A 27,318-nucleotide genomic window follows, 5' to 3' on the forward strand; every position below is an offset into this window, starting at 1 on the left:
TTAATATGATTTATTGGGTTAGGGATATTTTTTCCTTCATTTTTGTCTTCACTCTGAGTTGTATTGTGTTGGGGGATGCACTGAGGGAGCTCAACCAATCTCATTGTACATATGTTGTGCACTGACAATAAAGAATTATTATTATTATAAATGTGGTTTAATGGGAAAGTATACTCTGCAATATTACCTGGCTTTGAAATAAAATTCATTGATAATTCTGCTAATTTAAGGACAAGCAGGTTTTTTTTTCCTCTATTAGGACCTTTTTGATTGGTCTAGCATGCTGTGAAATGCCATGAATTACTTCCCCATCACTTTTTTTTAATATACCACAATGACTGTGTTCACACGCATACTAAGTCATAAACCAGAGTTTATACATCAGCGATTTTCTTTACCCAAACAAACCTCAGTGAAACAAGTCACTGTGGTGTGTAAACTTAAACCATATTGCACACTAGCAATAGAATACAGGAATCATGTTTGAGTCTGATGACATTTCACCCCTTTTCCCCTTCCCCATCTATTTTCCCTTTCCCCTCTTTTTCTGATGGAGAATTTGGTGAAGCTCAAAAGTTTTCTAATCGGGTTGGATTTTCAATAAGTTCATCTGGACAAGAGGAACACCATCTGTACTATGAGAGGCAAGGTCATCCTTGGCTCAGAAGGGATACACCCTAGGGTCTGTCTTCTGGTTAAGTTTTCCATGACCTCGCTGTACATTCGCAGGGAAGTTCTTTTCTGCCCACTGCAAGTCTTGAGTCTTTGCCAAGCTATGGGTGCTTTCATTAGTGAAGTCAGAAAGAGCATCTAATTAAAGTCCCCCCATCCACCCACTTCTTCCCTCCCCCTCCCTTTGTTCTTGCTTTCATTCCCTTCTCCCTGTCCTAAATGCCTCCTTCTAGCTCGCAGCTGGGCAGGGCTCCAAAAGAGCAGCAGCAACAACAAGAGGCAGGAGTTCAAAGTTAGCAACGGATTGCACAACTTCTACGCCGGGTGACTATTAACAAGCTGGATCGGCGGCTGCGACGGCAGCAGCAACAGAAAACGCGCAGGGAGACTGCTCATCCACTGCCTCCAGTCGAGTCCCCGAGTTTGATGTTCTCCTGCTGCCTTTTGGACTCATCATGTCTCCCTTTGGAAGGAATCTCTTAAAGACCCGCCACAAAAATAGGTAAGGCGAGAACTGAAACTCAGCTCCGGGTCCGAGCGCGCGGGTTTGTTTTCGTCCGTGGATCTGCTCGTCTCTTTTTCAGCCAAGTGTCAGCTTGCCCAGTTTTATCCCAAACGCCCGCGTATTCCAAAGGTTCACATACGGTTTTTTTTGGAAACAGATGCCCCTGAAGTGGTTGTGATGGGAGGGGGGCGTATACCTTCCGCTCCCCCACTTTACCTCTGCTCCGCCATTGCCTGGTAGAAGTGAGTTTCTCCCAAAGGAATTTCAAAACTTTCCAAAGTTTCTCTCCTCCTACGCTTGCGTTTTTCAAAAGGGAAATAAAGCCGGGGGGGGGGGGGGAAGCAGAGTATAAAATCTGTCTATGTATCTAGCAGCCCAATCGCCTTATTAACCTAGTCTGCGAACTGAGCCTTGGAAGAGATGATTACTTCTAAAATGTCGTCTTGGATGAATGGATGATTGCCGAATATCCCAGGTTGGAACGAAAGTTCACAACAAACCTCAAAGAATCGCTGTTATTTTAAAATAGGGCGGGGAAGGGAATGGGGTGACTGTTGGTCCCGCTGCAAACGGCGAAGACTCGTAACATTAGGATTAAAAAAAAACAACAACACTTGCTGGCTACCTAAACTTTTCCCAAAGTTTTCCTGAGCGCTCCCGGGAGGAGGAGTCGTTTGCCAAAGAGCAGTTAAAGTTTAAGATGCCTAGGCTGTATGACATTGGGGTGATATATGGGAAAGGAGAACCGATACTGGTGCCCTCATATTTCAGGGAGCTTCTCATAATTTTACTCTCCCATCCTCAGCTGTCCCATCGTGCTTCTTTCTACCCGTCTCCCCCCTCAACACCCCCCCTCAAAATTGCATATTGTGGAATTTTATAATTATTTTTAACAGCTGGTATGCTGGTGTGTTGGAAGGAATACCATCCTGTGCAATTGAGAGTGATTCAACCCTAACACTGGCAAAAGGGGAGGGTGAGGTTAATTTGGAGATCTCTGTGTTATTTTAGTTCGTCTTGTGGTTTTTGTAATCCCAATTAGAGTATCTTTTCTGTTTTGATTCTGTTGAAAAGTATCCTTCATAATGAAAACTTTCCTGTTTTCCTTAGTTAATGTATTCTGATCTTTCTCAGTACTGGTGTGTACCTGTGTGTATCTTCAGCATTGTGCTGGCGTTCGTAAATGGTAAGATGATATTGCTAGATATGTATATTCCAATGATACTAAGAGCTGTAGACCAAACAATATTTTGAGACATGTTTTCTGCTTTATTTTGAACCTTATACTGTCAATATTAATTTATTTAGGTTATAATTATATTAAAAAATACACAAGCATGAATCCACATAACTGTTGTGCACACTGGAAGTTACTTCTGAGAAGTAATTACAGCAGGGTTCAAAGACTTATACTTGGCTACAATTATTTTTGGTTATTTGAAATATGACTGGGACTAACCTTAATCCTGGTTTTCCTGGGAAAGGAATTGTTATTAAAGCCCATTGAATCTGGCCTTGGTTTAACTTATTGTCCTTGATCACTTTTACTCCTTTAAACCAGCACAGTAATGAAGGGCATGAAGTACCGTGAGCCACCATATTGTAACAAATTTGGCAAGAGTCTGCTCCTGCTACAAATCTATTTCTCGCCATTTAAGAACTGCCAAGAGAGATGGAAAATTGGTTATTTTAAAGCTGGAATGGTAATGAGATCATCATTATCTTACTTTTGCTGCATTGTAACTTAATTTGGCTATGAGTAGGATTTACCAATTCATTGTTGTTGGAATGTAGAGTATCACCCTGAAATGGAGCTTTTGGATTTCCTGATGCATGGTAGTTCTAAGGCTTCAACACAAATGATGCCTGGACAGTGCTACATCTGTAACATTACAGATGGGTTTTTTTTGAAACTGAGAATCCTATGATCGTGTTTCTAAGAGGGGGGAGCTCAGCAAACGTTCATGAATTCAGAATAACATTTGTGAAACTGTCTTAAACATAAATTTGAAATGCTATATCAATTATTGATATATCAATATATCAATTTTTTTTAAAAAGTATCTAGGAAGCAATGCATTAGCCAAATCATTATCTTTGATTCTTGTTTACAAATCATCCTACTGCGACAGGTTGGTGTATAGATTCCTTTTTTCCAGATGCCTCCAGTGAAGTCAAAGCATCTGTACTTTCTAATTGACTTCAACACACGTCTGAGATTATATCAACATAAGCAGAAGCCTCCTAGATCAGTTCAGAAAGTTGCCCGCATCCATTCTGGAGGATTCAGTACTCAATAGCTAAATGTTTCCGCGCAACATAGAAAAGGGGTACCTTTCCCTTGTCATATATTGAGCAGTGGGATTTATTGGATTATCATGAATATTAAATTTAATTATCAAGGATTATATAAACAGTTGCGATATTAAAAATGCTGAGCCCTAGTGTCATGGCATGCTCAATTACAGAATCACTTTTATTTTTTTGGTGACATGTTTTAGAATTTGCATTATATAAGTATGGCTAGACTGTTATGTTTGTTTTATGGTAATAACCGGCACTTGAGGACATATGAGGAATGAAAACTAAATACTGATCCAGGGATTTTTATTTTTATTTTAAATTGAGTGATTTTAGCAGTGGAGATCAGTCTTGTTCTAAAACAATTGTGGATTTTCACATTTTGACTACACAATTTATGGGATATCTTAGCATTCTTTAGATAGTTTGTGAAGATATGAAGGCATGAATGGAGATGGGGTTCTTTTGGAAAAGTTTTTTTTTCATAGAAGTAACCACAGGTATACCATTACATCTTAATCAGCACTATTTTGTATTATCCAATATTATGTCAGTTCCTCTTACCATCAACCCACAACAACTACCATTTGCTCTTCTGCTTTCCATATACCATATTATGCCCTTTCTACCTCCATCCTGCCTCCTCTCCTTCTCTCCTCCTCCCTACTTCCTTTCTTCCTTCTACCATCTCTCTCTTCTCTACTTCTCCTTCCTCTCTCCTCTTTCCATTCCTCCTCTCTCTCCTACTCTTTTCCTCCCTTCTGCTTCCCTCTCTCCTAGCCCCTCTCTTCCTCCTTTCCTCTCTCTCTCTTCCACTCTCTCCACTTAACATAGATGGTGTATTTCAGCATCTGAGCAAAATCCATTTAATAGTGATGGTATTAATAATTACATTCCAATAAACATTTTTCATATTAATAATTTTAACATATATCCTGAATGGAGATGTTTTTGGAAAGCAACATTACCACTTACTTGTTTTCTGATAAGTGATAATGTTGCTTTCCAAAAAATCCCCAATCATGCCTTTGTATCACTATCTGAAGAATGTTAAGGTGTCCCATAAATTGTGTAATCAAAATGTTGAAACCTATCATGATCATTATCCATTGCATCAAACAGAATATTATGTTTTCACAGTTCACTTTCTCCAGAAGCATGTGGCATAGCCATCATAGCCATCATGTTTTTGAAAAAATATCCCTTATCTTGAATGTGATGCTTATTGCCTGGCTCTATGGGACGTGCAATAATTTAGAGTTATTCATAGATTATAGTTTTCTTTTTACTGGACTGATTTATTAAGAAGGTTGGATTTTTGAGAAGGATGCCTTACTTGAGAGACTTGAAGTTGAAAGTTATGCTTATCTGACTCTCCGTGCTACAACAGTAAAGCTTGTTTCAGATAAGGGAAGCAAATCATGTAGGAGATGAAATGTAATGCGAGCAATCAACTCTAGTTAGTTGTGTTTGTTTTCAACAGCACTTGAGGAAAAAGAGATAAGTTTAAAACAAACATGAAAAATATGACTTGTCTTAGCATGAATGCCATATCACTCCCTCTATTAGCATGCTCAGCCACTGAATTCTGACATACATGTAAGTTATAGGAGGCCAGGATAAAAAAAATAGTTAAGTTTGAACATGTACATCATGGAAACACATGATGTACAGAAATAAATCAACTTCTCATTTTCTGCTGAAATCTAATGGAACAATCCTTCTGATGCTGCCAAATGAAGGTCTGTGCTTGCTCAATAGCCATTGAGTACTGAATGCCTGTGGTGGAAAAGAATTTTAAAAAATGCTGTGGGGTGGGATCCAGAATGGATCTCAAAATGGAGCATGACTGACTGACTAGAACCCTGAATTGGAACACTCCACTGGGGGTGGGGGGGAGATGAGTCTGCTTCTTGCTTATGAATATGCAAATCCAAGTATTAGAGCTGGGCTGAGAGATGACAGGAAAAATTCTCTGAGTTAGAGAGGTAGAGCAGACAGAGAATTTTGATCTTTTCTCTTACACATTGTTTTTCATATAAAAATGGCACTCAAAGAAATGAGCAATTTTTAAAATGTTTTCCCATTAGCTAAATCTTAGTTTGACTGATTCCTGAGGATGGGACTGGCAAGCATTCTTTGTAATATCTGGAAATGAACTAATTTAACCCTCAGGAAGATATTTTGCTGCATAGCTTCAATTATCTATTATTTGAAGAAGATAGGAAATGATTTCATTCCAGTAGAGAAAATTATATGGACTTGTGGATAAGCTCATATAATCCAGAGAAAGAGTAAGAATCATCTTAGTGATTCATGAATAAAATACTTATATATAAATGAATCAAACTGTGAAACAGCATTTATTTTCTTATACCTGTGGTAACAAAAATAGGCCCTAAATGAAAATGTTTACACCTTTTACAGGCAATATAATCAGAGATAAATACTTAATAATAATTTAAAAAGGCTGATCACAAATGGAAAAGTCATTTCAAAGTTTTAAGTGAGGAAGCAGTACATATGTTTTCTATAGAGAAACATGAATGTTTCTCTTAGAAGTGTAAGATAAGTCAATTAAGACTCCCTTATTTCAAAATGCTGTACTCTCTAAAATTGGAGATCACTGAAACTGTAGGCAGAATTTACTTGGCTTTGATTGTTCATAAAACAAATTAAATTCATTTGTGAATAATGTAACCCAAACGAATGTATTTCCATAAAAAAGAGCCAATAGTGCATTTTTGGGGATACATAGAACAAAGATCCAAAAAGTGTTTTTGTTTTTGTTGTTAACTCTTTAAAAATTATGTATTAGGGAAACTACACAGATCAAGAAATTTTTATTTTTAAATGTTATGTGTTAGAAAGGCCTGTGAACAGTTCAACTACTGTAGATTTTTTAAAAGAGTGATAAATTGACTGGAACACTTTTGTTACGAATGCAATCAGTAAAACAAGATAAATTTTATTGAATCACACATTCTTTGTTTTTCATCAAAGGGAAGTCCTATGTTAATGTCTTTCTTTACAAATTATATCAGTACAATATATATTAAATTGTAGAAATCAGTGTAAATGCCTTACATTGTCACAATGACCTGGAAAAATATTGCTTGTATAATGGCCAAAATGTGAGTTCAATTTTTGACTAGAAGGTCACTGATGAATTTCTTCTAAGTTTCCATTTCCTTAAGAAATAATCAGGAATGTTTGTCCATTAAGCATAATTAATAGGAATTGCAAGAACTTCTATTTGTTTTTTTATGAAAGATTGAAATTTAGTGCAGCTATTAAATAACATAATACTATGCTAAGTGGTATCCCATCACGAAATGAACAGATTTTTTTTATCCAACTGTTAATTATGATTAATATGAACTCCAGATCCAGTTTTAGGTGCACATTTAAATAAATTAGATTATGATGTAGCTGGGACTAAGTTAAAAGAGGATATATCTCCCAAATGTTTGGGTTCGTAAATCCTATTCATAACTTCAGTATTGATTGGATATGGGAGAAGGAGAATGAAAAACTCAGTGCCGTACAAAAAAAACCTCATTGTAGTGAATCAGAAAAATCTTTTATAGTGATGAACTATTCAATGGACTGCAAATGAGGTCCTCAATTTAGGACCACATAACCATCTTTGTTGGAGTTTATTTCTGTTGGTACAAAAGTACTTTATTTTGACAGTCAGCAAGTAATACTTAAATATATATATTGTGCATTGCTTTTAAATAGTCAAGTATTCTGGTTTTGGTCCCTTTTGATGTCTGCAAGTCGCTTGATTTATGTGATTCTGCAGTATTATACTGTAGAAACAAAACAAATATCAATTTATTTATCAGCTGAAGCTAGCTGTTTTGGGCAGCATTTCTAGTAATTTTATAAGGATCCCAGAAATGAACTGATATGGCAAAATAAGAGCTAATATTAATACCTGTTTTTAGATTCTGTTTAAGCTTTATTAGAAGAAATCAAATGAAAAAAATAAGAAAATTATTAGTGTAAGATATTGCCTATTGAAATTTAAATTATTGTTAGTAGTCATTTTCAGGTTCCCATCAAAAGAAGCTATTGGGTAAACTGGTATATGCATTCTGGGGCCGTTCTCTGCAGACCTAATCTATCTGAGCTGCTTGAGATTAATAAAGACACGCCTGACCCATTGTGACCCCATGGACAATGTTCCTCCAGGCCTTCCTGTCCTCTACCACCCTCTAAAGTCCATTTGAGCTCATGCCTACTGCTTCAGTGACTTCATTGAGCCACCTCATTCTCTGTGTTCCCTTCTTCTTTTTCCTCCTATTGTTTCCAGCATTAGGCTCTTCTCCAGTGAGTCCTTCCTTCTCATTAGGTCTCATTGTGTTTCATATTCAGGATCTGGCCTTTTAAAGAGGTTGATCTCTTCTAGGACTGATCAGTTTGATCACCTTGCAGTCCAAGGGACTTGCAGGAATCTTCTCCAGCACCATAGTTCAAAGGCTTCAATTCTTTGGCGCTCAGCCTTCCTTATAGTCCAACTTTCACAGCAGTACATTGCAACTGGGAAAACCGTAGCCTTGACTATATGTACTTTTGTTGGCAGGGTGATGTCTCTGCTTTTTAGTATGTTTAGATTTGCCATGGCTTTCCTCCCTAGGAGCAAGCGTCTTTTAATTTCTTGGCTGTAGTCACTGTGTGCGGTGATCTCGAAGCCCAGGAAAATAAAACCTGTCACTACCTCTATTTCTTCCCCACCTATTTGCCAGGAATTGAGAGGGCTGGATGCCATGATCTTAGTTTTCTTAATGTTGCATTTCAAGCCAACTTTTGCACTCTCCTCCTTCACCTGCATCAAGAGGCTCTTTAGTTCCTCTTCACTTTCTGCCATTAGAGTTTAATTAAACATTAAACTTCCACATTAAGAGGAGATAATAGGTATCCTTGGCTGATGGTTATAATTGATCCCAGAATTATTAAGTCATTCATTGTGGTAGTTAAGCGGGTCCCCATGTAACTGCACCCAATTTTATAACTTATTTTGTGGTGGTTGTTAAGCAAACGAGATGGTCATTCAATGAACATAGTGGTCATTAAGAAAATCTGTCTTGTCCAATTGATTTTGTTGTTGTTGTTGGAAACTAAATAAATGCTGAAAACTGGCAAAAATGTCAAACTGACAAAACTGGCAAAAGTGGTCACATGACTGCAGGTGGCTGTAAATGATCATAAAGGTGATCCAGTTGCCAAGTACCCAATATGCTACTGCATGACCATGTAGGGAGGTGTGGCCATTGAAACTTTAAAATCAGGTTGTAAGTAGCTTTGGGGGAGTCCCTCATAACCTTGAATGGTCACTAAGAGGCTATTTGTGAGATATGTGAAAAACACTCACCTGTATGTGAGTGATTCTCTGTACTACAGGGTGAATATTGAAAAACTGAATCAGTAGCAAATCAGACATCTGTGTGAATCTGTCCTAGTTTTTAAACATGGGATCACAGGTTAAAAGACAGCAGCTCCTTTAGGCATTAAGTAGCTAAATATATTCAGAAAATTATTATTTACTCACATCATAAGGGACAAACGTTCCATGAACACGTAAGAATAATAAATACTTAAAGGTATATTTTACAGACATTATCTTAACCATCATAATGTGCAAACACTGTAATTACAAACATCATGCAAACATCAATTCCCACCGTTTCCTTATGAATTAGAGAGGCAACCATCAATTAATTTCAGGTTACCTTTTAAGGCTGTTTCATGTAGATAGGACACCAAGGATGGAATTCTGTGTTCATTGGCCATACATTACTTCACCAGGATTTATGAAATTTTTAAAGAAATAGTTGGAAACCAAAGTGTTGAACAAAATTATGTACCAGTGGACAGCCATAGACATGGGAATTATAAATAGGAAACAAACAAGTCAGTGTATTCTATTCAGCTAGGATTCAAATTTAGATTCAGGGCTTCCTGGTTCACAGTGTTTTGTTGCTAGATAAATTATCTTGGATGCAGATTGTATTTCCAGTCTAAGAGTCTAATTATAGTGTCGGAATAAATATTTAAGACATTACTCTTCATTCTTGAAAAAAAATATTAACTAAATTTAATTGACTGTTTCATGGAGGATATCTGATGTGGTACAGAGATACATCATGGGGAGTGGATATGTTAAGAGCTGGGTTTTAAATAATCAAACAGCCATTTACAGCACTTGATAAATTAACTTGTATTGAAACTTTTAGAGCTTGCCAGGTAGGGCAATTGTTCCCAGCTCATATGTTATAAAGGTTGGATGCAGGAAGACAGACAAGAGCTGCAGTGGCACAGTGGTTAGAATGCAGTACTGCAGGCTACTTCTGCTGACTGCTGGCTGACTGCAATTTGGCAGTTTGAATCTCACCAGGCTAAAGGGTGACAGCCTTCCATCCTTCCAAGGTCGGTAAAATGAGGACCCAGACTGTTGAGGGCAATATGCTGAGTCTGTCAACTGTTTAGAGAGGGCTGTAAAGCACTGTGAACTGGTATATGAGTCTAAGTGCTGTTGCTATTGCAATTCTGTGAATATAGTTTGTTCTGGAAAAAGTTACCTCTTTAATTCAAAGAGATCCTCAGTAGATAACAGGGAGATACAAACACCTGACCACTTTTATACCTTGACAAAGAACTTTGATTTTGTTAATGCTTATAATTTTCTTCTCGTGACCTTATAGCAAAGAAATAGGAATGGGCTCTTAATGGTTACAAGTTATGTAGGAAATGACCAGGCTGAGCTTGAGGGAAGAATCAAGGCTGTCATCAGTCTCAAGTCCCTTCACATCCACAAGAGATCTAAATTCAGCCCACCTTGAACTCCATTGACTCTTTTTATCTACCACCTATTTGCTTTGACTATTAGTAGTTCAAATTTTCCATGCTTGACATTATTATCAATAATTCTAATAATATCAAAGTATTATTATTTTGCATGTATACTGAGAGCTTATGCATGTGAGACAAATTCTTGTGTGTCACACTTGGCCAATAAAGTATTTTATATTGATCACACCACATTAAAATGTGTCTATATCTTTTCTTTTGGAATTTTCTATATTTCCTAAAAGAGTACACAGGTGAACAGGGCAAGGGAAAGCAACTGCTCCTGTGTTCATTGTATGTACGAAGAGAATAACTAGGGGGAAATGATTCAGCTTTTTCCACATCAAGCATACAAAATATGAGAGAGGAGAATCAGAAGATTCCCAAGGAAGGGTTGGCTGCCACCTGATTTATAGACACTTTGTGGGCTTAAAAAGAGTTGCTTGGAGGAAAGGGATAGAACTACTTTTTGTTTTCATAGCCCACAACCTATTTTTCCTGAGAACTCGGGAGGGAAGGATCAGTCTGAAGAAGGTGACATACTGGAATGTATGGGTGACTTTTAGGAAATAGGAGAAGATATGCTGATTAGCAAATAATGATGCTGATTAGCAAATAATCAGCCAAGTGGGGCAGGAGCCTGCAGTCACCTAATGGAGAAAAAACAAAACAAAGGAAGGACCTATCCTAATGGACCACACAATTAAAGGTGAATGGCAGGAAATTTTCAGTAGTGTATTCTGTTAAGTAGTTTTACAATAAAATTAGTGTAGCTCAGTGTTGGGTTTCAAAATTTTTTAGAACCTCTTCTGTAGGTGTGTCCTGCTTTGTGGGAGTGGCTTGCCAGCCACGTGACTGGGTGGAAGTGGCTTGCTGGCCATGTGACTGGGTGGGAGTGGCTTGCCAGCCATGTGACCAAGTGGGAGTGGCTTGGCAGTCATGTGACTGGGTGGGCATGGCCAACTTGTAAAATGTGTGAAACTCACTTAACAACGCTCTTGCTTAGCAACTAAAATGTTGGCTCAGAAACTCTGGCAGTTGAAGCACGCAAGTCTTAAAGCTGTCAAGTTACATGACCCTTGCACCCCTAACCCTTTAAAAACCCCAGGGGTGTTCAAACTTGACAGCTTTAAGACTTTTGGACTTCAACTCCCAGAATTCCTCCTCCAGTCATGTTTTTTTTCCAGTTAGACTTATATACCACTTCATAGGGCTTTCAGCCCTCTCTAAGCGGTTTACAGAGTCAGCATATTGCCCCCAACAACAATCCAGGTCCTCATTTTACCCACCTCGTAAGGATGGAAGGCTGAGTCAACCCTGAGCCGGTGATATTTGAACAGCCGAACTGCAGAACTGCAGTCAGCTGAAGTAGCCTGCAGTGCTGCCTTTAACCACTGCGCCACCTCGGCTCTAATGTTGGCTCAGGAACTCTGGCATTGAAGTGTGCAAGTCTTAAAGCTGTCAAGTTACAAGACCCTTGCACCCCTAACCCTTTAGAAAAAAACCCCAAGGGTGTTCAAACTTGACAGCTTTAAGACTTGTGGACTTCAACTCCCAGAATTCCTCCTCTCACTCTTCATCTTGATTATGTGTGGACGAGCGGGGGGAGGGAGCTGGAACCGGTTCTAAATGGCACTGTAGATTTGTGGAACCTCTTCTATAGAAGAGGTTAGAACAGGCAGGAACCCACCCCTGGTGTAGCTTTACAATGAAGTAGATTTAGCTCAACTAGTTGTGTTTTATACCAGATATAAAAAGAAAGCTGACAAAGGGACAGGAGCTGGGTAATCCAGGATAAAAAAAGAGATGAATCTCAGCTGAAGTGGACATTGATCCAATTCCATTCTGAACAAAAACTGGTCAGAAGGATTGCACGGGGATTTATTTTACACTGACTTAGGAGCCTTAGGTTTTCTCTTGCAGTTGAGTATCCCAGTTACCTTTTAGTCTTCTAGCTTTGAATTTTATACCTTTGTGATCTCAGGGACTTGATAGGTTCTTGTATCAGGTCCAATTGTTTGTGGTTCCTGGAAGAACTAAGACACTTTTGGCACTGTTGCCTCAGAGGGACTTAGGTTAAAGGGTGGAGGACTCATCCAGAGTGTTATAATTAGGTTCAGGAACTATTTTTAGATTGGGGAAAGTTTAAAAGTTGATAAATTTTGTAAATGACATTTTCCTTTCAAGAACAGTACTGAGACATTTTTGTTGCTGTGATTTTGTAACCATACCTGTATACCCCACAATTTTATGAACAATGTATAATTTCCTTAAAGCTTTTCACATATTCACTGTAATAGCTGCAACCAATAATAGCTGTCAATGCTATTAGCTTTTTATTATTTCTACAACTTATTTCTACAATTTTCAGATAGTCCAACTCCCAGAGACTCCAAATAGTTTACAATTTAAAAAGTAAGAAAAATATGAAACGTACAAACTGTAAAATCAAAGGTAGGTCAAACACTCATATAATAAGCAAGATACCCATCTGACACAGGTTCAACCCCCATCCTGTCTCAAAGCCTGGAAATGTATCCAGGCTTTTAATATCTTCCTAAACATTATTAAGAGGGATGTGGTGGCTCAGTGGCTAAGGTTCTAATCTACGCTGAGCTTGTCGATCAGAAAGATCGGCAGTTCGAATCCCTAGTGCCGCATAACCGAGTCAGCTCCTGTTACTTGTCCCAGCTTCTGAACGAAGGGAATCTTTATCTTTATCTAAACATTATTAAGGTATGAACCATAGATCTCTTTATGTTATGTTGTTTTCAAGTATTTTCCTTACTTGTACAAAGCTCAGAAGATGCATAAATGGGGTGTTTTACAAGTAAATAACAAAAAGCATGAAGGAATAGGATTTTGTTATTTTATGAAGTTTACATAAAGCAAGGTGTAAAACAGACAAATTAAACTTCAAAGTATTAATGCAGAAGATTTGCCGTATTAAATGAGGGAATTGATCAATACATGACTGAATGTCTGATATTAAAAGATCTGGGAAACATGACAAAAGATAATATATAAATCTAATTAACAAATTCATCAAAAATGATCTGATAGAAAAATATCACTTTCTCTGTATAAGAAAGATAGGAGCATCTTTTTCCACACAGATGGATATAAGGTGTAAGATATTATCCAGAAAGATCTTCAGTATGAGATTGTGTCTATGTGTCTATGAGATTGTGTCTATTGTGACAGTTTTGCACTAATGGAATGTGTTGGCATAACTTGATATGTTAATATCTTTTATAATTAGTGGAATATTAGAGCTGTCTTTCACCTCTTGCTATCTTTGTTCCATTTTGCTGATGTTGCCAAAGCCAAAATCTTTTCCAGTTATGTCAATCCTATGCAGTTATTCCATGATTGTTCAAGTGAGATAAATTCAGATTTGCTTACCACAAATCAGACTAGAGTTATCTGTTGCTTTACTGTGTCTGCTTAATTAGATTCCAACTATATTAAGTTGAACAGCAATCCCTTAAATGCCTGTGAGCACTAAGAAGTGATTCTTTTCCCCATAGTTATAGAGAAGGTAAGTGGTGTATATGTTAAAAAGTACTTGGCTGCTGTCTGCTTCACACTTACTTGCACTGTCAGATGTTTCTTGTATACTTTAAAATTCATAGACAGGCTTTAAAGTTGTATATAAGAAAGAAGTTGTCAGCCTTGAACATTTTCCCACAAATCAACATGGTAGTTTTTTAAGAAGACAATTCATATAGCATTTCAAACAAGCGACATAATTCTGAAAATAAATGCAGTTAATTATTATTTATCATTATGTTTCTTGATGGTAAGCCACATCTCTTTTTCTCCTATGCTTATGATAATTACACATTAGGAATTTTCTACAAGGATGGAAAACAGTTTCCTGGTCAATCTTTTTTTTTTTTTTAGGAATCACTATAAGGCTGTTGGAAGGTAATACAATTCCTCTTTAAAATCATTACTGAAATGTTAAAAATGCATCTTCCAACTCAATGGGATTTAATTCCAAGAAAACCTGAATGGAATACAGTAGCTACTCTGAGGTTACCTTGATGAAAAAACTAAAAGTAGATTACAGGATAGTTGCCAAAAAAAAAAAAAAAAAACAAGAAAGAATGTAAGACTTGGGGGTGGGGGTGGAGGAACCGAGTCTAAGTAATAAGATGCCTTGAGGTATGAAAAAAATACCATCCACAAAGAATTGTATGTTATAGTGCCTAAAATAATTGAGTTTTCAGTAATCAGGCAAGATTTTGGAGACAGTCTTCATTTCAGCAGATCCCAGTCTGGTAGTCTTAACATAATAACTGGTTAGGCCTAATTGCCTAGTGCTGTAATAGTTCAAGAGATGTAAAATAGCCATCCCCTGATGTTTAATGATTCACTGGGTGTGAAAAGAAGTTACACATGATTGCAGGTAATGATTTCAGCAGGACTGATAGTTTAGGACCCACTCTAAAAACCTGTAATGTAAATGAGTCTTCATTACAATTATTGGAAAGTATATGTCAATGAATATCCAAACATTTATTTATTAGATTTTTATACCTCCTTTCTTACTTTGTAAGTAACTCAGGTTGGCAAACATGTCTAATACTCCTTCCTCCTCCTATTTTCCTCACAACAATCCTGTGAGGTGAGTTGGACTGAGAGAAAGTGACTAGTCCAAAGTCACCCAGCTGGCTTTTGTGCCTAAGGCAGTGCTAGAACAGTCTTCTTGGCTTCTAGGACAGGACCTTAATTACTACACCAAACTGGTTCTCCATCTTTTAAGGATACTTGCTCAAAAGAAGCTTCATAAGACAGGATTTTTGGGGTGCGTGTGAGTGGGGTAGAACAGTTTCTGATTCACTAATTGGTAAATCAATGAAAAGGAAATATATTTCTAGCTCTACATTGCCATTTGATGGGTAGAATTGGAAACTGCATAAAAGGAAGTATTTCTTTTCAGAAGATTGCAAACAGTCCTCAAGCCAACATTTCCTATGTTTCCAGCTGCAGTATTTTTGTTAGACCACCTCCAATTGTTCTCTTCTATCATTATGTTAATATGCTGGTTTTTATTTCATTACTTATGCACAGTGTATATGTTAATCAACTCTTCCACATAAAGTTTGTGTCATGTCTAACAATCATTTTTGTGATTAGAATCTTGAATCAAGAGTTTCTGGTGGTTAGAAATTTATGGTTTACTCCTGTTAGGGGAATTAAAACCAAAGAGCAATCATATTAAGTACTTAACAAGGTCTGGATACCTAAACCATTCTGCATTGTAGGTATGTAACTAAAGAACATAATGGCATAAAAATGTAAGAGTGTAGGTGTAAGAGCTCCAGTAGCAAGAATGGACTCCTTATCCTTTATTACAGCTAAACTAAATCTGAAACTTAATCTGATTCATGAGATGCATGGGAATATTATGTTAAGAGAACAACAGATATAGACATTTGTAGGAAAAGTGGGAATAAAATGAAATGTAGGAGGTAGGTCACAATGAATGTACAGACAATTATATTCACAAAATAGCTGTGAGGTTTTATATCGACAGTTTTGTATTGATGAATTGTTGAATACATATAGTGAATATATAACGTGAAATAAAATAAAACTTTTCCTTTTAAGTACTGTACCATCACTGTTTAACCTTAGAGGCACTATCAGATTTAAGTCTTTAATCCACAGAAATTATCCCTTTTTTAGGTTTTTACTACAGGGTTCATTTCTTCCCATCTTATCCCTTTTTAATCAGCACATTTTTTACATTTTTGCAAAAAAGTCCATATGGACTTTTCACTCTTTTATGGAAGTATTTATTGTTTTATCCCTGACATTAGAGACACTAGTACGCACATCCGTTAATTATGTTGTGCCTGACAGTCACTACAAGACAGTGGTGGGATTCAGCCAGTTCGCACCTATCCGGGAGAACTGGTTGCTAACTTTCTAAGCAGTTCGGAGAACCGGTTGTTGGAAGAAATCTCATTTTGTTTTTTTCCCCACTTTACAGGGCTAATCCTGTAAGGCGGGCTGGAAGGAAACAATCTGGTGTTGTTTCTAGTCTAACCTTTATTGCCCTGATTACAGAAATTGCTTCTCTGGTTTGTTTGTTTGTTTGTTTATATTTGTCAACAAGTACAAGGAAACAAGTATGAAAACATGAAAAAATGGCACAAATAAATGAATAAGCAGGGACGCTGGTGCGCTTATGCACACCTTCTATGGTTAACCCTTATTACATTATAACAGCTATGGTGAAGCGCCCATCGACGTGAGTGACGTTGAGTTGGCCATGCCCATCCAGTCACATGATCACCAAGCCATGCCTACCCAGCTGGTCATTAGGGTAGAGAACCGGTTGTTGAATTATTTGAATCTCACCACTGCTACAAGATAAACTGCAAGTATAAGCTTTTATTGTTAAATGTGTAAACTAAAGAAAAATGGATTTAAACAAATAGATATGTAGAATAAAAGTTATCATAACATATTTAAAAAACCAAAAATTAATTTACATTATTTTTGCATGCACATTTTACAGGGGATCTTTTCAGGATATGGAGTCTGATAGTATTTTTTTTTTTAATTTTTAATTTAAAACAAGTACAACATCTTTCTTTACATGCTATAGAAAGTGTATCAGTCGGTCACAAATAAACTTTCGTGCATCTCCTCCATAGTCAACAAACATAACTCATGTTAACTCGAGCATTTTAACTCAAATATTCATACATATCACCATCATCATATATCCATTTTCATTTGACTGTAATTATTATTTAAAAATATTATTAATAATAATAATCTTAATCTTAACCTGCCCACACCAGTGGGAAAAGAAAAAATAAAAAAAGACAAAAAGAACAAGGGGAAGAAGGCGGGGCTTAGCAGTGAGAAGACGGAGTTTCAGGCCATTCCTGAAATTCCCCTATTCCGGAGGAATTGGACGGGTCGTTTTCGATCCTAGCTGTCCCGAAGAGACAGTGAAGGTTTGGGGAGATCCAGTGACCTCAGAGACGTTCGCAGGTCTCGGGGGGGCTCGGAATTCAACCCCTTTTGCCAACCCTTCTGGATTAGCTGTATGCTAACCGAAACTGCAGATAGCCCCTAAGAATGGTAGAAGTGATTTCAACTGGTAAGCTGATTTTATTACTCAAAGAGAGACGGTCCGCACTAAAATCTAAGCTAATTGAAACCAAAGAACAGAAGAATCTAGTGGCGAATTGTTTTTTTTTTAAATGGATTTATGGCCGGTGGTTACCCTATTTCTTAAATGCTTCAAGGAATTCTTCAACATTCCCCTCTGACTCTTTCTAAGTGGGTTGCTTGGCTGTGTTGGTCTAAGATCAGGTAAGATTCCACAGCTCCCAGCGTGTTTTTACTCGCAAATATTTTAGAGCCTCTAACTGCGTCACAACATGGCATCGAATTATATTTCCAAAGGCTCGTTTCAAATACTTTTTTCTGCATTTCAAAAGTTGTTTGATTCATATCAAAGATTTGAAAAAAAATTGGATTATTTGACATTAAAATATGAAGAAAAAGGTGAGAATGTTGAATGTTTGAATGTTCCTGAAATACAAATGAAAAATGTGAGAAATGACATCTGGTTTATCTCGGAGGAAGACAGAAATGCAATGCTGGAAAGGGGGGCAGCTATACAGAAGATTCATTTTAAGAGACAGAGCGTAGGAGAAATGAGAAGTATTAAAGGATCTACACTTTATGAAACATCATTGGCAGATTTTTTAATTCCACCCTTGAGAATTAAAGTCAATCTGAAAAGTTTAACAAGCCTGGGACAACATTATTATCTCATCAGAGACATCCTGAGCAAAAAGGTGCGAAGATATCCCTGTTTGGACTTGCTTATAAAAACATTTGGTAAATCTATTCAACGAATGGCAATAGGATTGAGAAGGTTTTGTTATTGGAGAGACACAGGCTGATAGATGGAAGAATACAATTTAAAATTAGCTAAATCTAATTATTTTTATTTGTAATAGATATAGCTGAATAATAATTGATATTGATAGTAATGTATATAATGTGGAGTTGATATGATAAATAATAATTGGATATGAGAAGGGAAGGTTAGAAATATTTTTGGACCATATACAAAGGTTATTAATCACAATAATTATCGCTATTAAAAAATAAAATAAAATATATATAGTTAAATGTTAACTAATAGGGGGAAAATGTTACGATATACGATATAATTACTTAAAGAAGGGAGAATGATAATACACTACATTGCATGGAAGATGGAATTCTTGGTATTAAATATTATGGATGTTCAGCTAATACAGGATATGAGGATTTGATGTTAATAGAGGATTTTACAAATAAGTAAATGAAATGTCAGCATGTGGTTATGGATTAAATCCTTGGCATAGTTAAGGTTGAAGGATGTTTAAATAACTGTAGTCAACTAAAAGTGGAGCTATGATGATGTCAATGTGGTAAACACTTGAGTTAAGATATTTGAATTAATATGAATTAATGGAAGAGATGCACCAAAACATGTTGTAACCAGCTGATATACTTTTTTTTATAATATATACCTGTGTTCTTTTTTTCCCCCCTGCCTTGAGTCTGATAGTATTTTTCAGACTAACCAAATTTACCAGGGCTTTCGCTTGAATGAGCATGATTTATTTTTAAGGTGCTATCAGATTCTTTTCCTCAGAGCAACTTCTTAACTAATAGGCTCAATTAGTACTATCTTCCTATCATAAGGCATGTTGATCCTCTGTAGATGCCATACATAAAATAAATAAAATTCTTTGATAAATCAATAAGAATATTGCACCAATACACCAGTCTCAAATGGAACATGTTTGCAGTATGTGGAGATTCATTTTGCGTTTTAGTTTATTTCACTCAACATATTTTTATTCAAATAATGTATTTTATTGTTTTATTTTAAACTTTCTGGAGAATTTTAGCTATTAGAGGTTTCTTTAAAAAAATCCCTGCACAATCGAAAGGCATCAGAGTGGGTTGCTGGAGGAAACAAACAGAGGTAGGAAAACAGTGAAGGGCACTTTGAAAATGCCTGAGAAGAAAACAATGATAACTGTGGAGTATTTGGTATTCTCTGAGCTAGGTAACATCCTAGTCGAGTAATGGAACATCTTCAAATAAAGAACCAAGCTCCAAGAACACCAAGGACATTATAGTTCAACCCTGAGCAACATATGTTCCCTTTTATTGACAGTTATAATTACCATCCAAAAAAGTCTGCAAGTATGAAAAAGCTAGCATTTGTGTTGTAATGCATGCTGCCTAATTTGCTGTTTCACCAGATGACCATTTTCTGGGTGCAATTCGAAATGCTGGTTGTTATACATAAAGTCCTATGGTGCTTGGTATTTATAAGACTACCTGTTCTGTGTAAATCTGCTTATCTATTAAGAACTAACAGAACAGGCAAGTCCAAGGCGTCTCTCCCTTGAGATTTTTAACAAAGAGGGATCCAGTATGATTCCTTTATGTTATGGCCCCTTCCACTGGAGTAGTTTACTTCATGCTAGACTTTGGAGCTATATAAATTGAAAGTGATTTCTCCCATGCAAATTATGCAGTATTGTCACTGCTTAGTTACCCTAAATATCATTTCAACTTGACATTTCTTAACATCATCTTGCTTGTTCACAGGGATCCATAATGCATTTCACTCTAGGTAATGGATTCCCTTTCTCTTGCTTGCAACTCCCCTATCAATTTCTAAACTGCACTTTAGAATCCTATTCCATGATATCAGGTTGATTGAATACTTGGACCAACTCCACAGATACAAGCTTTGTGTGTGTGTGTTCTTCTAAATGAACCTGGTTCAAGATAAGACATACTGAAATGGTAAAATACAAGCATGTGAAATTCTTAAGTTGACTATCCAGATGATGAAACTAAAATGAAACATATCTCATGAAATGTCAGTGTTTTGTTCAAACTTGCTGTTTCCACAAGGGCTATTTATTCAGGCTTTAGTCCAAGCTCATTGTAAAGTGACTATAACTGCATCTTGTGAGCTCAGGTGACAGAAACCTGATTCTGTTGTGCACTGTGCTTCTTATTTGTTCATTACTTGGTTGTCATAGAGTTCCAATAGATAATGATAAATAAGGCCACTTTATACCACAGGTTTCTTCAATTGCTTGTTTGTGTTGTCATTTGGTTATTTTGAGAATGTGATGACAATAGAGGGTTCACTAGCAACAGTGAACAGAAGAGACCTATGAAGTACATCAAAAGTACTAAGAAATAACAGAGAAGCAGAGTAAAGCAACTTAATTTAAAGAAAAGCTAATTTGTATGATGATGATGATGATGATGATGATGATGATGATGATGATGATGATGATGATAGAGTGTTCTGATGAAAAGTGTCAGGGGTAAATTGCTAAGAATGCTTTTAGTTCTTGGTTTTCAGAAAACGTATTCCCATGAGTGTGGCATCATGAATAAATGTATAATAAAGGTGGATTGGCTTGATATTTATCTTTTTTTTGTTATTGTTGTCCCCCACTTCAGATTTGGTTCAATTACACCATGTTATTCCTGTGGATAGGCTGATACTTGGATAGAGCCAGTTTGATCTAGTCATTAAGCCACAGGCTAGAAAGCAGGAAATCCTGAGTTCTAGTCCCCCCTTAGCCATGAAAGCCAGCTGGGTAATTTTGGGCCAGTCACACTCCCTCAGTCCAACTCATCTCACAGGATTGTTGTTGTGGGGAAAATAGAAGAAGGAAGGAGTACTAAGTAAGTTCACTGCCTGGAGTTATTTACAAAAATAACAAAGGCACAATACAAACAAACAAAGAAACAAATAATTTTATTTGCAAGTACAGGATTGCAGACACAATTGTAAAATTCCTATCTGATATCTTGATTATAGTGGTGGGGTTGCTAACAGTCAATGGGAAGAATTCTGGACTAGATGGAGAAATGATTATAGTGAGAATATCAGTTTCCTGTGTTTTAGTTTAGTCAGGTGTTCTTCCTTCTCAAATATGTCTCTGGGTTGAACATTCATCATGGCATAGTCAAACATAGAAAACTACAGATTATGTGCCTTGTGCCGGATCCAAATAGCCATAGAAGATGTACTGATTCATTTAGCCAACATTTCCACATAAGGAATCTTGAGGTGTGTTTTTGTGTGTGTGTGTGTGTGTGTGTGTGTGTGTGTGTGTGTGTGAGAGAGAGAGAGAGAGAGAGAGAGAGGTAGGGCATATCCTTTTAAGCAATATCTCAATAGAATATAATGATTGAACGCTATAAGCCAAAAAGAAGATTTTATATATATATATATATATATATATATATATATATATATATATGTATATGTATATGTATATGTATATGTATATGTATATGTATATGTATATGTATATGTATATGTATATGTATATGTATATGTATATGTATATGTATATGTATATGTATATGTATATGTATATGTATATGTATATGTATATGTATATGTATATGTATATGTATATGTATATGTATATGTATATGTATATGTATATGTATATGTATATGTATATGTATATGTATATGTATATGTATATGTATATGTATATGTATATGCACTGATAGGTCTACGATGTTCGTGGATCCACAGTATATATATTTGTGTGTGTGTCTGTGTGTGTGTGTGTGTATATGTGTATGTCTATAATAAATTTATATATAAGTTTACATACAGTTTCATTAGATCTATCAATTGTTCTATTTTACTTCTACCGTGAAAGAGTTTTTGAAAGATTACAAAAGGAATAACCAGCATACCTAGGATTCAGTGTTCCATGAGCACAGAACATGGAAAGCTTTGAATTTCAAATGAAATGCAGTTGTAACTTGAATACTCCTACCATGAAAGCTTTAACAAATACTTATTTGTTTACTGCTTAAGATATGCTAAAAATGAGAAAACTCTAAATGAAAACCTGGCATGAATACTCTTTTGATTTTTGCAGAAATTATAGAAATCTGTTCTTGGAAATTTGGTTTTAAATTGTAGCAAGTGTAATGTCTGATTAAGGATTACAGTAGGAAAGCATTGAAGCTAGACTCTCTATAGATACTTAGCAAAGATGCCTCCTTCTTTTCTTCTCTCTCTCTCTCTCTCTCTCCCTCTCTCTTTCTCTGCCAAAATAAAAGATTTAACAGATTAACAGATGTGGAAGGGACCTGGTAGGTCATCTAGTGCAATCCCCTGCCCAAGCAGAAGATCCTACACTAGGGGTGTCAAATTCAAGGCCCAGGAGCCATATCCATCCTACAGGGTGCTTAGATCTGACCCACAGGGTTGCTCTAGAAACAGCAAAAGACCGACCTGTGGTGCCTGTGCCAGCAAAAATGGAGCTTGGGAGGGCCGTGGCTGTTTTTGCTAGCAGAGGGTTGCAGGAGGCAAGAGCCCATTTTCACTGGCAGAGCACTCAGGCCACCACAGACATCCCTGACACGAGTGAGTCAAGTTGGCCATGCCCATCCTGGCTATACAACTCTGGCTCCCCGAGGTCAAACTCAACCCTGATATGGCCCTCAATGAAATCGAGTTTGACATCCCTGCCCTACAACATTTCTGACAGATGGCAGTCCAATCTCTTCTTGAAAGCTTCCAGTGATGAAGCTCCCACAACTTCTGAAGGCAAGTTGTTCCACTGATTGATTGCTCTTACTGTCAGAAAATTTCTCCTTATTTCCAGGTTGAATCTCTCTTTGTTCAGTTTCCATCCATTATTCCTTATCTGGCCTTCAGATGCTTTGGAAAATAGGTTGATCCCCTCCTCTCTGTGGCAGCCCCTCAAATATTGGAACCCTGCTATCATGTCTTTCTGGTCCTTCTGTTCACCAGACTAGCCATGACCAGTTCCTACAACCATTCATCATATGTTTTAGCCTTCAGTCCCCTAATCATCTTCGTTGCTCTTTTCTGCAAATTGAAAATTTCCAGATTGAATTCCACATTTGTCATAAAAATAAAGCAAGCACATTTTCCTCCTTCTAGGTAAGAGGAAACAAGGGGAGAAGGAAAGATTGGAAAGAGAAAATACCAGAAAATTAAACCATAGTGGGAAGAGGGATCAGAAAACCCGAAACATGGGCATATAGAGCATTCTAGAGTGAATTTGGTTCATGACCAGTATGTCCCAGACCTGAAACTGATCAATTGAATTCTTCTTTCCATTTGGCCTCTCTTTTCTGGACAGAAATCCTGGAAGGAGAAAAAATATTGTCTTTGGTGATATACAGCAGCTTTCTAGCTATAAAAATATTATATAGACATTTACAATCCAGGAACAATATAAGTTTATTGTACCTGATTTCAGAACACACTTTATTTATTTGCATCACGATGGCAAAATAAATTGATAGCATAAATAAATAAATTTTACAATATTGTTAGCCTGCCTTAAATGTAGAAAGATCTCTCTATGGTTAGGATAGAGGCAGAGAGATGTAATAAGCCCTTTCTTGATAAAAGAATCAGTAGAACAGTGTCAGATGATAATGGAAACAGTTTATTTCTTCATAAGAACATATGCCATGAAGTATTTCCTTGACAATAAATATTAATTTTATCAACTTCTGAGTGGTAGAGCAAAAATATTTATGATGTGAAATTGTTACTTACAAGCAGAAGTCAGAGTATCTTTGCTGAGTATTACCAGGATTATCTATAATTAAAGAATTATGATATAATTTGCCAGAGAGGACCATATAGGAGTAGATCTTATTGATTTAACCTTATGAAATATGAGTTGACAAAGAACAGATACTTAGATTTTGCAGTTTTATGATACGGCTTGATACATTTGGTATTAACTGTCTAGAGATGAAGGAAATAGTAAATTTAGCTAAAAGTACTTACTGATTAGTACCATTGTCTATAACTCAGTGGTTGAATAAAATAATTTCTAAATCCCCTTTTACTTTCTCTGAGTTATGACTCAGTGCAGGACTCTCAGTTCTAATACATATTTGGGTCATATTAGGATAGGCAGCGGAGATCATTTGGCAATCTATATAATACAGACTCCCATCATGAAGTTTTTGTATGTTTGTTTCTAAGGCAGGTTAGTTAGTCAACGGAGGCATCTACATTTTGTAAACTGTGAGTTCAAGGGTTGTTCTGCTTTTCAGCACGTCTCACCTGTTTCTCCTGCTCTTCCCAGTATGAACAGTCTAGTGAACAGAACAGATGGATTTCTTCTAAGCTGCATGTTATTCAGGATTGCAGAGTTTCTCAGCTATAATGATGAAGGGGTTTTCAATAGTTATGAATATCTGCAGTTATATCACCTTCTTGCCAGATAGCTATGCTATTGACTATTGTTGGTTAATCATAGCAATTCTACTGCATTAATGCCCTGCTCACCCACTAAACTAGAGCAGAGAGATTGTGCTACAAAGTTTACAAGATAAAATGAGGACAATTATCAGGATTCACCATTTAGAATTAATGTTTGAATTCAAGCCAAATGTATAAATCCCCATATTCTCTACCAATTACATTTGAAATTAATAAACAGAATAACAGGCATGGAAGGGACCTTGGAGGTCTTCTACGGTATTCCAACCATTTCAGACAACTAGTTGTACAATTTCTTCATAAAAACCTCCTGTGTTGGAGCACCAACAGCTTCTTGAAGCAAGTTGTTCCACTGATTAATTGTTCTCACTGTCAGATAATTCCTCCTTAGTTCTGGGTTGCTTCTCTCCTTGATTAGTAATTATTGTTATGAATCTTAAAACATTGGCACAGGTATTATCAATGTTATAAAGCATGTATAACTATCAAGAAATGATAAAAGCCAAGTTTACTTCTTACTCTCTTCCTTCTATCTCCTCAGAATTTGTTAATGGTTATTGCTTTTGCCTTCTATTCAAATTAGACTTCTATTCAAATTAGTCAATTCTATCTTCTTATGTGAGAGATAATATGTGTATACATAGGCTGTATATGAAACATTATTTCCGGTCCATATCATTTCCCCAGTCTTCATCTCTCAGCCCATTATGGATTAATTAGGGTTTTTTTTTCAAAAAGAAAAAAAAATCCTGCCTAGGTAGTCATTAAGGTGGAAATCTAATTATTCCACATTATAATTCTTAAATCTAGATATCCATAAGGTTGCTTTCTCTCCTTTAGATAGTTATCCATTTCTTCCATTATGCTGGTGTAATTTTTTACTTTGACAAGTTCAGAGATTAAAACAACCAATCTCTTTCTTAGAATATCAGAATTTATTAACTAAATATCCTTATCCCTCGTTTCCACCAGACTGCATAATTCAATTTATAATTGAAAACCATAATCATTTTAATATCACCTCATTATTACCTCTCTCTCAGTCAGAGATAGCCTCAGACAGTAAGAGGCTTCAAACTATCCAGAACATCTGTGAAGTGTCACAAAGTGCTTACATTTGTATAACTTATATTTTAAAATTCTATTTCAATGGAAGCACCAGCAACATATTTATGAAATGGGTAATGTTGTTACTTCTTAAAATTCTAGAAAGCCTGAGGGATGTTGAAGAGAGTTGGAAAAAAGTAGCTGAAAATGAACAAGTTAAAATATTGTGGAATTTCCAAATACAGACTGATAAAGTCAGATAACAGAAAAACAAAGTTGGAAGAGAACTTGGAGGTTTTCTAGTTCATTCCCTTGCTCAAGCAGGAAACCTTATACCATTTCAGACAAATGATTGTCCAATCTCTTCTTAAAAACCTCCAGTGTTTGAGCATCCACAACTTCTGGAGGGAAGTAGTCCTACTGGTTTATTGTTCTAACTGTCAGGAAATTTCTTTTTAATTCTAGATTGGAATCTCTCCTTGATTAGTTTCCATCCTTTCCTTCTTGTCCTGCCTTCATGTGCCTTGGAGAATAGGTTGATTCCCTCTTCTTTGTGGCAGCCCATTAGATATTGGGACACTGCTATCAAGTCTTGGCTTACACACCTGATACAACTGTGGTTAAAATCGAGAAAGTATGGATAACTGATATGTCAATACCAGGAGAGAATAGAATAGAATACAGAATATTGGGGAAGATTTATAAATCAAAGTTGAGAGATAATGGCATAAACTTGCTATAGTGGTGCTAATGGGTATCAGCATGCTGGGTTCTATACCAAAAACTCTTGGACAGCACTTAGAAAATATGCCTTTGACAAACTTTCCATCTGTCAATTGCAAAAGATCACACTGCTTGGATCCACACATACACTAATACCAATACATTACAACATCATAGGTTATTGGGAAGAATCTGATGTGCATGAAAGCAACACCAGCTAAAGAACTGACAGTTGTAACTTCACATTGTTGTGAACAGAAAATAATAATAATAATAATAATTTCTCTGCCACCTGCCTTCTAACAACCTCTGGATGGCTCACAATAATCAAACAAAATACTGCAATAAAATTGATAAAAGATGGCAAGTGCAGTAGATCAAATGAAATGAAGTGAGGAGTCTCACGTTCCCACACCAATGAAAATCAGGCTCTTCATAGCTCTTCTGAATACCAACAGAGTGGGGGACATCTGGATCACTGGGAGAACCTCATTCCAGAGGGCAAGCACTGCTACAGAGGAAACACACTTCCAAAGTCTCATAGATGACATTGCTTAATCAAAGAACCTGGAACTTGCCAACCATGTAAGATTGAGTTTTTTCAGGCAGCCTCACAAGATGACTTATATTATAATCTTTAAATGTTGCTTTCCATGCTAGTGGAGAAAGGACAAAAAGAAAAGAAAACCATATTCTGCATTACAAGCTTCACACAACCTTCCTTTCACACATATGCTTTGACTGAAAAGAGATCCCATGCCAGTGATTTTAATTAAGATTCAAACATTCATTGTGGACTGGGAAGTTTCTGACCAAATTCGCAGTCTGGAACATTCCTGTTGAACATTAGATATGTTTGATCATGCTATTTTTCAAGAAACTGTATTCCATT

The 27,318-nt window shown here is 36.5% G+C and overlaps 1 protein-coding gene across 1 annotated transcript in view; it reads left to right on the forward strand.

Moving 5' to 3' along the window:
• Positions 1-926: 926 nt before the first annotated feature.
• RASSF9 (Ras association domain family member 9) overlaps positions 927-27,318 on the forward strand; it is a 35,561-nt gene continuing 9,169 nt past the window's right edge. The window contains exon 1 of the mRNA XM_014066139.2: positions 927-1,174. Coding sequence (XP_013921614.2) covers positions 1,128-1,174 — 47 coding nt within the window. The 5' untranslated portion in view covers positions 927-1,127. The remainder of the gene's footprint in view (positions 1,175-27,318) is intronic.

The sequence above is a fragment of the Thamnophis sirtalis genome, unplaced genomic scaffold, assembly GCF_051295495.1.
Source record: "Thamnophis sirtalis isolate CommonGarterSnake01/CBP01778 unplaced genomic scaffold, rThaSir2_p1.2 scaffold_9, whole genome shotgun sequence".
Taxonomy (NCBI): Eukaryota; Metazoa; Chordata; class Lepidosauria; order Squamata; family Natricidae; genus Thamnophis; species Thamnophis sirtalis.